The sequence below is a fragment of the Caretta caretta genome, chromosome 8, assembly GCF_965140235.1.
Source record: "Caretta caretta isolate rCarCar2 chromosome 8, rCarCar1.hap1, whole genome shotgun sequence".
In the NCBI taxonomy this organism is placed as follows: Eukaryota; Metazoa; Chordata; order Testudines; family Cheloniidae; genus Caretta; species Caretta caretta.
Window position 1 is genome coordinate 100,927,053 of NC_134213.1, and position 13,963 is coordinate 100,941,015.

General features: G+C 39.4%; 1 protein-coding gene across 8 annotated transcripts in view; it reads left to right on the top strand.

Moving 5' to 3' along the window:
* The window catches only part of BEND5 (BEN domain containing 5), a 1,404,194-nt gene that overhangs the window by 853,495 nt on the left and 536,736 nt on the right, over positions 1–13,963 (top strand). For 3 of the 8 annotated variants that reach the window (XM_075131859.1, XM_048861233.2, XM_048861234.2), the window contains 3 exons: positions 1,518–1,651; positions 3,444–3,819; positions 13,042–13,190. The exons of 2 other annotated variants lie outside the window; for them this stretch is intronic. In XM_075131859.1, the coding sequence (XP_074987960.1) occupies positions 1,518–1,651; positions 3,444–3,819; positions 13,042–13,190 (659 nt within the window). Of the gene's footprint in view, positions 1–372; positions 510–1,517; positions 1,652–3,443; positions 3,820–13,041; positions 13,191–13,963 lie in introns of all 8 variants that reach the window. 3 more of the 8 variants (XM_048861232.2, XM_048861235.2, XM_048861236.2) reach the window with 2 other exon arrangements.

A 13,963-nucleotide genomic window follows, 5' to 3' on the forward strand; every position in this document is an offset into this window, starting at 1 on the left:
CTGTTACTTTTGTATGGTTTCCAGACATGATTTTTCCAAACCTAGCAGTTAGACTGCCATTTTGTTAAAATGGCATAAGCATTCAAAATGCACTGGGGAATGGAGATAGATGTAAATAAGGCCTACATTCTTCTTGCGTCTGTATTAGTATCTATTGCTACCATCTGAATTTCATTTCAGGTTGTCGTTTGTTTGAAGTTACATCTTCTTTACTTTACACAGCCTTGGGCTGTAACATCACCATTTGCCTACAAGAAATCCATTTCTATCTGCAGCAAAATAAATTGCCTTCCTCTGTGTAATCTGGTTCTAATGAATGCCTTGCTCCTCATTAAACTGATTTACCTTTGTTTCCCTTTTCTGTGCTGTCAGAACTAACCATTGGAGGTCCTGTGGAGAGATGCTAATTTTGAAAAAGTGGAAGTCTGTGACTAAGCACACACAACCGGTATCCACAATGGCACTTTTCAAAGATATTCATAGAACACTTCGTGGATTACAGTTTGAAGGTGGATAAGAGGACTCAAATTGTTGTCTTATTCATAATCTTCCAGTGTACAAATATAACACATGACTTTACAGTCTCAAGTTATCCCCTTTCCATAACTGACCTTATGTTCAGGACAAACAGACTTTGTTCTGCAAGAATTTTAAAGATTCCCCTGGCACTTTTTGAAAGACTAGGGTTTGGCTCTAGATGTCCCAAAGAATAACCAAGTAGAGTACGTATTTTAGGAGCTTCTGTAGAATACTTCAAATTTGAAAAATATTCTAACAGTAGAATCGCTGTTATGTAGGCTACTCTGTGAGTCTCAGAACTATATACATTTTTATTGTCTGGGTTTTTTCTCTGACAGCAAAGGATTAGTACTATAAACTAGAAATAGGGGTGGTGTCAGTGGTCGCTGTACAGGTTCTGCACACAGCTCTCTGCAAGTGCCTGTCAAATCTGACCTGCTGTTTTTCCAGCCCTGGTCTTCTCCTGAGTATTGGAGAATCTGCCACTTGTGCCGGATGACATGCTAGATTTGTGCTGTTGACAAATGCTGAATTAGGCCTACAATTAAACTACAAAACTCACACTTACTTTAGACTTAAACAGAATGTGAACTCTCAGTAGCAGTTTATGAATGATATATGATCTTGTTGATAATATAATTTAAAGAAATGCAAGTAGTTCTTAGGGAGTTGAATTCTTTACAGCATCAAATGGTTTCTACCTCGTATCTTAGTACTAATGGCTATACATTAATGCATTTGATCGCTATCCCATAAATTTAACTTGCCTTTTTTTTTAATATGCACAATCACATATGGTCAAGTTGTCCCTGGTATAGCACCATTGTGATTAATGGGTGTCAGAGGAGTTACACTGGATTAATTTGATCCATTGAATATTGAGGGGAGTAAAGCATGGGAATTTTTTTTTAACTGGTCTTGCCTAAATCATGCAATATTTGGAAGTAAGAAGACTTTGATTAATGTAACAACATTTTTATTTTTAATATACATTTTAGAAGACAAAACTGACCTTGAAAACAGTGTGATGCAGAAGAAAATTAAAATCCCCAAACTCTCTCTCAATCACGTAGAAGAAGCTGGGGAGGTTACAGATTATGGGGAAGAAGATGTGGAGCTTAGACACAGTAAGGTATTGAAGTTTTTTTGTTTTGTTTTTTTGGGTGTTTGTGTGTGTGAAAGTGCTTGGGGCATATGCACACATGTCATAGCTAAAGAATTCCAGGCTGGCTTTCCATCCCCTTAAAACGTTGTATGGATGTAATTGGGTCAAGTTGGCGGGCAGGGGCTGTGGGTGAGAATTCTGAATTGGTTTACAGACCAGCTTTTCAGAAATCTAGTTCATGTGCAGTTGAGAATTATTTTTATTTGTACAGTCTGCATAACTTAATTGCTGTTAGAGATTTTTGGAACAATGTTGTTTAACTTTGGCCCAGGTTGACCCAGTTATATGATTAAGCAGCTGTTCTTGGTTGGCACTTTTTAACCTGTTGTACTCAGCTTGTCTTGAATAGAACAGGGTGCTATGAAAGTCCCAACTAAAGATTTGGGTGGGAAGAAAAACTAAACAAAATTGAATCCCTCTGATACAGAGGTCAGTGGTCCCTTCAGGTAGAGATGTCAAAAACTGTGTAATTTTTTTGTTTTTGTTTTCAAGTAACTTCTCCTTTAAAAGTCTGCCAACCGGGCGGGGCGGGGGTGAGGGTGGGGGTGGGGAATATTGCTTTGTGGCTTCATGTGTTGTCTAACTGCAGGAATTATACTAGTAAATTTATTTATGGAGGGATGGCATTTTTTAGAGCATGTATGGCGCAGGAATAACATTGAATAATCTAATTTTCTGCCACATTACTCCTGGACGTGGTATGGGAATTGATAGCATCAGTTTCTTGTGTTTAACCCATGAGCTAGGTTTGCTTTCCTGTCAATTACTTGGAAATTCAAATACTCTTTCTATATTTGGCCAGTTGAAAAAACTGGTGACTTTTTGCCTATACTGATACATGGTAATACCATCACCCAGACCCTTTACAAAGGAGTATGCATTTATTAATAGGGTTTGGACTACTGTATGAAAGAGCAAAGGTAAATTGCTGCTAGAAGTTCACTGAAAACGAAACATCTGCAATGCAATACTACTATATAAAGAATCTCTTGATCTGGGGGATGGGACTAGATTGTATATTCTCTAATTTATTATTGTAATTCCCTTTCCAGTGCTTGCAAATAGTATAACTCATCTATTTTCATGGGGAGGGGTGTGTGTGTGTGTGTGTGCACGCGCGCATGGGGATGGGAATAGTTAGTGGATGTTTGTCTGAGTGGTGATTGAAAGCACAAGTCTTCAGTTCATGAAATGGCTTCAGATGGTGTGCTTCTAATAAGCAGTTTTCTCTCTTTAACTCAGTTAAACTGCTCTTATTTATACTGGTGAAAAAAATATTGACAGTACTTCAGTCATTTTTTTAAAGTACCCTGCAATTATGGATAACATACAAAATACATAATTGATGCCTTTTTTCCCTTTAAGACAATCAGAAAAGGAAATATAAACACGGTATGTATGCTAAACATGAAGGGCTGGACTTTCAAAAGGGAGACGCCCAGGTCCTTTTTTTTTTTTTTTTTTAATTTAAACTGAAAGTTCTGCCTAAAGTACCCACCACTTGCGCACACAATTTGGGCAAATGCAACCAAGGAAGTCCTCCAGCAGTTCCTCAGATTTGCATGTTAATACACGTGTAATTCAGTTATGGTAAGAGTGTTCACAAGCATCCTTTAGGAGCAACATTTTATTTTTGTAAGGTGGACCTTGTTTCACTTTTTTGGAAAACAGCCTTAATTGTCCTGAAGGCTGGAGTTTTAGTTCATGTTATGTATTGTATTCCCGCTCTGCTAATTTTCTGTATTATTGTAACACACAGAGACAAGACGGGAGGAAACAAAGTGAAGGCACACACAAAAGCATCGAAGCAGTTGTTGCTCGCCTAGAAAAGCAAAACGGGATGAGTCTTGGTAGTAGTTCAAGCCCTGAGGAAACCTTTATGGAGACTTCGGAAGGCATTAACAACATGGACGATGCTGTAATTCCTCGTGTTCTCTATGAAGAATTGCTGAGGAGTTACCAACAGCAGCAAGAAGAAATGAGACATATTCAGCAAGAACTTGAGAGAACACGGAGGCAGCTTGTGCAGCAGGCAAAAAAGCTAAAGGAGTATGGGGCATTAGTGTCAGAAATGAAAGAGCTCAGAGACTTGAACAGGAGACTTCAGGATGTGCTGCTTCTGAGATTAGGCAGTGGTAAGTGCTCAGTATACATGGGACTAGTTTTAACAGGCTTTACAATATCTTAAAAATAGAAACTGAAACTTCTTCCAGGTGTAGGGATGGGGGGCAAACAGGACTTTGCCTGTTAAAGTGCTTTTTCCACTTCAGTTGTGCTGTGCATATTGGATTTGTACACCACGCGCCTCTGGATCTTTCTTTAATGATAGCAGCGGTCTTTGTGCCGGTAAGTCTGACTCAGAGTTTCCATGTTACAGTACTTTGTTCAGTTCTTTTAAAAAAAAAAAAAAAATTTTTCACCCCAAACTGAAAGTTGTAGTAAAGTTTATCTTTGGAACATATCTGTCTTTCCTTTATTAAATTACATTTTTAAAAAATTCCATTCAGCGCATAGTAAGTGTAGGGCAGACCATAAGGTCTTACTGATTGCAGCTGTTTGTGGAAGGTGGGTTTTTTGGGTTTTTTTTATTTAAGGTTTCCTTGTTATGAATAAGTAACCAAGTTTTTTGGCTTTTTAAAACTTTTTGTAGGTCATTCGATTATAATATGTTCTTGAACGTTTTGGCATTTGATTTAAACAGCAAAGGTATTTGAGAAATTATGGGCTGTTCATGAACATAAGTGTGTTTTTGTTTTTTGTTTTTTTTTTTAAAATAAGCACAATGATCCATTATAAAAAATATTGGTTATTAAATGCAGGTTTTATACAATTTTGGATTTAGATTCCAAATAGCTTGAATCAATGGCAGTTTTTTTGTTCAGTGATAACTATTTAACTATTATATTGGAATTGGTGCAGAGTAGTAGTCTGTGTCACTTGGGGGTGATAAAACTGGAATACTTCATTATGATTTTAAAAATAGTTTTCATGTTTGTTTTTATTTGTAAATAAAATTCAGAGCCCAATAGTCAAAAAGGTCCATAGTCAAGTCTTGACCACTGAAATTTGCAGTTATGGGTTGCACGCCCAAGCTTTGGCATGCTGTTTTCCATGTCTGTTTTGGGACATGCGGAAGTTGATTTTTCACACACAATTCGAATAGAGGGCCACCTACTTGATTTGCATGAGTGTCTGAGGTTTCTGTGCCAATCTGAGGTTTGTCCACACAAGATGTTGGATGTGAAAAATTGCATGTTTATGGTTTTGCACGCATTGAATTGTTCTTGACTGAAGTTCACTTTGAAAACTTGACTCCAAAGATTTAAGATGGACTTAGTATGGTGACTACCCAGAGTAATTAATTAAAGGGCATGTAAAGATTAAATAAGCTTTCCACACAGTATTAGAGACAAAATGTGGGTGGTTGTAAATTCCAGTGAGTTCTCTGAAATTCTCCTTGGATGAAAAGATGTCCTACTATCAACTAAATGAACATATGTGAATTGTCAGTCCAGATGTTAGCAGTCAAGTCTACTAACCACTGTTTTATTGGGCATTCTTGCTGGTAGTCTCAGTTGTGTGGCCAAAACTGGAATGAACACAGGGTATGGATTATTCTTTCATTCCTAGGGATAGTTTCTTCAATAGGGATTTGATGCATCTTTGCATGGACTGGTGGAAAAAACTTGAAAAGGTGTTGCCCATGCCAAATATATTCTCTAGATAGTGGACTTGAGTTTCTAATGCATCAATCTGGCACCATTTTAACAATCATGAATAATACCACCAGCACTGAAGAAATCCATTCAGCAGATTTTTTTTCTTAAACTATTTCAGATTTGAGTGATGAATCTAGACAGTTATAGAAATAGTGTCTCTGCAATGAACTAGTGAAACTAGTGGCACCTCTTTCCAATACCTGGCTTATCTATTCACTATTGGGAGTGATTTTGCTGAAGACACATTTCATGCAGCTCCAGCCCTGTGGTCAGCTTCACAGAAATGGACAATGCCTCCCATTGATCTGGCCACTGCTTTCCTCCTGAAGAGGGTGCAGCTCCCACCTTTGACTCCTGGGGGAATTCTGTGCCAAAAAATTAAAATTCTGCACATGGTATTTTAAAATTCTGCATATTGAATTTATCAAAATAACACAATATAATCATGCCAGTTTCAATTAGTTTGGTAATTTATTTCAAAATATCTGTCAGCAAGTATGTCTAACAATACAGACAAAAAAAATTCTGATTTTTTTTTTTTTTTTTACAAATAGATTCCTTACTTTGCATATTAATACAGATTTTTAAGTAATTAATTTAAACTACAATACTGAAATGTATTTCCAACACCCCTCAGAAGCGGTGCAGAGGCTTGGGGCTAATGGAGGAGCTGAGGGGGAGAGAAATAATTGCAGGGAGTGAACCTGGAGGGTTGTTACATGTGGGTAGAAGACGTATGGAACAGGTTTGTTTTTTTTGGTGCGGGGGAGAGATTGTTAGGGGGTTGTGGAATCTTCCCCATGCAGACCCTTGCTGATCCCTAGCCTCTCCCATTGAGTCATGCACATCTGCCCCTGTCCCCAAGTGTCCCTGCACCCCCACTACCACTTAGTCCCTGCCCCAGTCTGTCTCCCCTCCCCCCACTAGGCCTTCTGATCCTCAGTCTGTGTGACCCCGCAGCAGCCCCATGCCTCCTCCCTTGGCCCCATGGCAGGGTGCTGTGAGGAACGCAGCCTCTCCTCCCCCCAGTGGCCATTGTGGCAAGGTAACCAGCTGCCCTCTGTTTTGGTGCCACAGTGGCCCCTGGTGAGTGAAAGGCATAACTGTAGTGCCACTCCAGCAGGATGTATTTCCTGCAGAGGAAAAAAAATGTGTATGGGGCATGAATTGTGCATGTGCACAGTGGCGTAAAATTCCCCCAGGAGTAACCTCTCTGCCTGGTCAAATCTGCTGCTCCCATTGCCCTCTCTCCCCCCCCCCCCCCCCCCCCCTTTGGAGAAAGCTATAAGAAGCAGCAGTACTAGCAGTGTGCGGAGTGTGCAAGGATGCTGTTGTATTAGAGCTTCGCAAAGGAAGTGGAAAGCTCTTTGCCTCTTCCACCTCCTTTGCACTCCTATGCAGAGCGAACAAGTTTGTTGTACACTGTAATTTTGGGGCACTATAAAAAATGAGGGTTTGCGCTTTTTAAATTTTGTACTTAATCCCTGTCCAGATGTGCACATTAATTTAGAAAGTTCCATTGTTGTTAATATAGGGATGGAGAATCCCTTAAACATTAGAAAGTACTTGGATTCCTAGCCTTTGTGGCATGTTTGACTGTATCGTTTGTGTATTAAATTCTGCCCTACATCCATACAGTCTCGTTGGTTTTGGTGGGGTTATTAATGTGTAAAGGTAAAAGTTGGACCTAAATGTAGCCATCATGCATTCTGTCAAGATTTAAAGCAGCTACTACAGATAATTCAATGTCCTTTTCCTATAATGGTGGTTTTAAAATAGAAAAAGTGTCAGCCCTTGGGAAAATAGATGCAAAATTAGTTTATGGTTAGAAATGTGGAACTACTGCAGACTTCAGTTGTGATAAAAGGGATCTCAAACATCTGTGTGTAAAGAAATACTGTTCCTTTACATCAACACATGGTTAGAGATCATTGAGAGATTGTTTCTACTCCTGGAAATGGTTACCTTTGTGAATATGTGCTGTCCATGAAAATAGTTTCAAAGGGTAGTGTCCTGGACTTATCTTTAGTTGTTCTGGTGACTTCATGAACCTAGAGTTTCAAATTACATGTAATTTATGTGAAGTTATATTCTTAGCAGGCTACTGTTAATGCAAACTAATTGCATTTCTGTTTCACCTAGGGACTTACACTTTCTTTGTGTGAGATGACAGCTGTTTGGTACGGATGCATCACAGCTGGGGGAAACATGTATTATTGCTGATGTTTTAAACTTGAAGGCCAGATGTAGACGAAAGTTCAGTTAATCTCTTTGTCTGTTACTGGAACTTGCTGCCTCCCTGACAGTGTGAATATCAGTGTTCATAGCCCTTTACATTTATGATACGGAGTTGCAATTTATTATACAAGAGCCTTGGCAATGACTTGCCATAGCTGACACAGCATCCTCAGATGCATCAGGAGGAGAATAAGATGGTCAGTATTTCACTGTTCTTTATGAAATATTAAGGGCTCGATTCTGATGTTAAGGCATAACCTTTCATTTGAGGTGGTGCAGCAGTACACTGTCTCATGGAGGCACAATATCTCCTAGAGTTCCAGGGAGCAAAGGAGTGGGGGAGAAGGTAACCATTGAACCAAAACCCTTGAAGAGGTGCAATATGTATTTCCTCTGCTGCTTGGAGGTGAATGCTATCGTATTGTGCTCGGCCTCTGCACACATGCAAAGGCTATTTTTGACCACCTTTCCTCTCCTCTGACTGTAATACACCTAATGTAAGGGGCTGCATGATCCAGTACATGTTGGGTACACCTACACAGCAGTTGAACACCCATGGCTCGTCTGAGTCAGCTAATTCGGGCTCATGGGGCTATAAAAATGCTATGTTTAGGTTTGGGCTTGGGACTGAAGCCCAGGCTCTGGGACTTCACAAGGGAGGAGGATCCCAGAGCCCAAGCTCCAGCCCGAGCCTAAACAGCTATGCAGCAATTTTTAGCCCCACAGCATGAGCTCCATGAGTGAGAGTCAGCTGACCTGGGCTAGCCACAGTCGTGCCATGGATCTCTCATTCCAGTGTATACATCCCTAAATCATTGACTTTTATCCTCTGGAATCCCAGCTTCAAATATGGCTTGGATCACAAGTGATATGAATTTGAATAATATAAAAATGTTTCAGGCTAACAGCCTTCACACTGGGTAAGCGCTGCACAATTTAGTATGATTGTCCATATCAACTCAGAGGATGATCCTAGAAGCAGTAGTGTTCTGTTGGGAAGATTGCACATCTCTTACCAGAACAATGCATGGCTCTAGCTAGGTCAACCGGCGTTACACTTATTACTGTTTTCACACTATGCTCTTAATTCTCAGTATTGCAGTAGGACAGAAAGGGAGATATTCACTCAGATTCTTTGCTTATCTTCCAGTTTATCTAGTTACAGCTCCCTCATTCTTGGGGCCAGGTCTGTGTTCCTGAGTTGCGACATAGGTAAGAGCAGCCCAGGGCTGTTCCAATTTACACTGGATGGCTACAGTCAGTATGGAACCATTACCCCAAGTGAGCCTCGTAGGAACACATTGAATTTCAGCTGCATCCTCATCCCTGCCTGGGAACCAAACTGGGGGAGTGGAGCAGGAGCTGGATGTGCTGGTACAGCACCAGCAGAGAATTGCTCCACACCAGAAGAATTTTCATATGGCCATATTCAGCTGCTCTCTCTCGCTCTCGCTCTCTCTGAAAGAGAGAGCCAAAGAGTCTTATAAGCAAATGGCACTAGGAACCGAACAAATGAGGAATGTTTACTGCAGCACCATGAGTAACGGTAAATCAGCAACAAATCAAGAACAAGTATCTGGGGTTAGCCGTGTTAGTCTGTATCCAAATCAAGAACAGTGACTAAAAATCCAAGATTTCCCAGATTCCTCAATATCATGTGCATTCCCTTTCCAGTAGACATGCGGAAAAGCAGAGGCTTCCTGCCACAAAAAGGAAGTGCTGAACAATGCAACTCCACTCATCTCAAGTAGCATCAAAGCCTGCAATGTGTCTTTGAGAGAATGAGATGATCCACACACTGTAGAAAGGTTCCTGAGTAGCAGCCGTGTTAGTCTGTATCCGTAAAAAGAAAAGGAGTACTTGTGGCACCTTAGAGACTAACTGTGGAAAGAGCTTGTGGAAAGCCTGGCATCTGTTGATTCTGCAGCTGAAGCTATTGTGGTCCATATTGAGCAACCAGTAATTCTGAAACACCCCCCCAAAGAAAAACAAAAAATTCGGAGTGAACTAGAAAGGTTTCTTTCCTTTCTTTTCACATTCTTAAGAATTGTCTTTGCTGTATTTTAAAATGATCATTATGTAGTAAATATTTGCATTTTTGAGCCCTGAAGCTGTGGCCAATTTCTTTCACCCACTCCCTCCCTTCCTTTATTTATTTAAAAAAAAAAAACAAAAAAAACAGAAAGCAAATAAACTACAAAGAGAGAGAAACTTTAAAAAGTAAATTTAAAGTGTGGTGCATGGCAAATTAGGCACACAGCTCCCATTAGCAATAAAGCAATAGAATGAGTTGCATGTCTAATTCACAACATGCTGTGCTGAAAATGCAGTCTTTAGTACTCAGTGAAAAGAACTGTGAAGCCTATCCAGTTAGATGCAGCTTTATGGGTTTTTAGAGGTGGGGGAGGCAAGCTTTTAGAGTATAAAATAAGGCATTTTTAAGGCTTTCTGTCTGTGGCTTCCAAGCAATAAAGCATCAGTTAAATTTGATATTTTTGTGGCTCCTGAGACTTGCTGCTACAGTGGACTTTTACCAGTTACTCTTCTTTAGGGAAATCTGGAAACCAAACCCCAGCTGTGTCAGTATACTGGCTGTAAACAAACAGTAAAAAACTTCCAAGTAGAAAATAGCATAAATGTTTAAACCAAGAAACACTTTTCATTCTAGGAAGAAAATACTTCAACATAGGGTTTTTTCCCCCCTGAATTTTCCTTCAAAGCACAGAATTGTACATCTTGAGGATTACTTTCCTTGAGCTCATTGAACAGTTTGCCTCAAGAAAAGGCATGAATGTTCTCTTCCCAGCCTATAGTCAAGACAATCTCTAGGGCAGTGGTTTTCAACCCTTTTTCATTTGCAGACCCCTAAACAATTTCTAATAGAGATGTAGAAATTCAACCTGTGGTCTGCAAACTCCTACCATAGAAGTCTTACACTGAAAACTGACTGAACAGAATTCAACTGTAAATGTTGCACGTGCTCAGCATGGCAGTTGACACAGTGGGAGAAAGGGGACTAAAGTGTGGGTTTCTATGATAATGACAACACTTCCAGATTTTGGCCCATAGGTGCGGGTATTCACATACTTTTGATCAGAAAAACAGAAAGTAAATAAGGAAATGTTGTTTAGTGTTTCTCATAACACAAGAACTAGGGGTCACCAAATTAAATTAATAGGCAGCAGGTTTAAAACAAACAAAAGGAAGATTTTTTTTCATACAACGCACAGTGTCAGTCTGTGGAACTCTTTGCCAGAGGATGTTGTGAAGGCCAAGACTATAACAGGGTTCTAAAAAGAACCAGATAGCCATTGATGGACCTATCCTCCATTAACTTATTAACCAGAATGGGCAGGGATGGTGTCCCTAGCCTCTGTTTGCCAGAAGCTGGGAATGGGTGACGGGATGGATCACTTGATGATAACCTGTTCTGTTCATTCCCTTTGGGGCACCTGACACTGGCCACTGTTGGAAGACAGGATACTGCGCTAGATGGACCCTTGGTCTGACCCAGGATGACTGTTATGTTCTTAATGTCTTTTCTGGGATCTGAAACTTTATTTTCATAATCACCGTTCATGGACCCCTTAGACATAGTCTGCGGACTCCCAGGGGTCTACAGACCACAGGTTGAAAATTACTGCTCTAGGGTAGTTGTGTATCAGTACCCTGCTTGTTCAGTTCATTAAAGAATGTGGGAAGAGGTTGAACATTTCTACCATATCCACTCATAAAAGGTAGTCTTGCAGTTGGTCTACCGCTGTGCGTGGTTTTAAATGTAACTGTTCAGTCTTCGCTTGGTGCCAACATCAGTGTCTGCTTGTGTATGATGTTGCAGGTGTCAGTGAATGCTGCTGTGAAACTATAATGTAAATGTGCTGCCTTTCATAGGGTTCTGTATTGGTACCATACTTGCATTCAATTCCTAAGAAACCCAATAGCTATCACTGCAGAATAGAGTTGTCCAAAGAACTGGAATTTTTGGTCCTTGACAATAAGCTAAATGCACCCCACTAGCTTCAAGTGCAAAATAACTATGATATTTAGGTCACGTACAAGCGATGTTAAGCCACATGGGGAAATTGCTATTTTTGCATACTAAGCTTTCATATGATTCTGTGTAGCATAAAGAGTAACGGATGCTATAATCGTTTCAGATACAGAGAATGTCCAAGAAATATGATACAAGAGACAGATTTATTTTTTCCAGTGTACCAGCAGCTATACTGCCATTAGCTGAAACGGCAGTCTGATTTGCTGGGTTAGAGCAAGACAAAACTTGGGGCTATACGTACAAAAAGAGAGGTGGCAACTGCTGAGACTCATTTCCACAGTTAAAGATTACTAAATTAGTTTTTGTGGTTATTCAAGACTCAAATGTTGGATATGCAGTGCTAACTCACTCCTTCATAGTGTAGTTCTAGGGAGTATGAGAGTTACTCTTGTCGTTCGGTCCTGATCCTGCAGCTGATATACTGACCTGTACAAAACTACATTCACTCTAACAGAGCTTCATGTGGTATCGGTGGTTTGCTCACATGTATGCTTTCAGGATCAGAGCTATAGACTATATTTACTGGTGCTATCACAGTTCTAATGAATGAAATTATAAAATCCAGTTCACAAATTGTATTGTTTGACCCTTTTAGAATAACTTTGTAGTAGCTGATCTGGGGGGGGGGTGGGGATTCTGAAAAGCTGGTGTCATTGATAGTTAATTAATCTTCCTTAGAAACCTCAAACATCTGCTTAGCAATCTTCCATTGTTTAAATTGTGCTTAATTTTTGTTGATTACATTAAAATATAAATCAGGGTAACTGATCGGGCAATCAAAATTCTAATGTATGTTGTGTTAACACTTAGATGTTCCTTAAATTCAAGGCATTTTAGCATAAGTATCACAAGTCCATTCACTTAATTGTACCATTTCTGTTCATTCTTATTTTACATACCCCTATTTAAAGAATGTTTTAAATATTTTTACTTTTTTCCATGAAAAAGTATAGATCGCATATAATCGTCCAAGTAACTATACAGTAATTCTAATTTGAAGGATAACTGTTACCACCTCTGGTTTATATGTTCACTCAGTTTCATTATCATTCATTTGAGTACAAGTTATAGCTACCTCACCTATATTCTTTGAACTGTCCATACACACAATTATTTTTGAGCATGATTCTTTAGCATTAAGTGTTTAAAGCAGGAATGGGTAAGAGCCTGAGTTCTTACCCCGATTTTTATTGGGGACTGTTCAGATGAAGGGTTTTGCTTTGGATCCATTTCCATTCTAAAACAAACATGACTAATGTGGTGGTCTATGCTGACCATTGGTCAGTAAAATGATTGAGTTCATGTTCTTTGGGATAGCAGACAAATCTCTTTTCTTAACTGTGTAGGTCCTGCCATTGAACTTGAAAAAGGAAAACCAGAATCCATTGAGCCTGAGCCTGAGATACAGAAAACATTCAGTGAGGAAGCGAATACATCAACATACTATCCTGCCCCTGTTCCAGTAATGGACAAGTATATTCTCGAGAACGGAAAGGTATTTGAAACTAAATACTTTATAAATAGTAAAAACTTTAAATATAAATATAATATAAATATTATAAATATTTAAATATTAAATATAATATAAAACTTTAACTGTTCTTCGGGTGGATTTCATACCAAACTTTCATGACATTAGAGTCTTTGCTGTAAGCTACTATTGTGTTTAGTGTTTTCCTAAATTTTCACAAAGTACAATAGTATCCATATAATAAGATTACAGGAACATCAATCACTGTGTGTGTCACTCTGAAGCTTATGTCTGTAGAGTTGGTAGGAAATAATGGAAATAGCTACAAACATGGTTGGTGGCCCTTTTTTTATTTAGAATATCCTCAGGATGAATCATCATTGGGTATTGTGATCTGTTACCATTCAGTTTTTAAATTTACAGCCATTTTGACTTGACAGATTACACCTACAGCTATAGAAAAGCATGTATCTATGGCATGCCAAAAGTTCTAAGATCACTGTGACCAATTGCCTCCTTTACAGCCAAGTTGAATGCAACAGTTTCACTGGTTGTATGAGGGGGTCACTGGATTTTGGCAACTGCCACCTGCACAAAACACAAATCTCTCAGTGCAACCTTCTCTAGACACACATCAACACGACCACCGCCACACACTGCAGTCAGCACACACAGTAACCCCAAACATGCCTCACCACAACATATACCCTTCATTCACAATGTGTACAAATTCACATTTCTTCCTGCACAACACAACAGAACCCCCCATTCAACAGCACAATCAGCACACACCACAA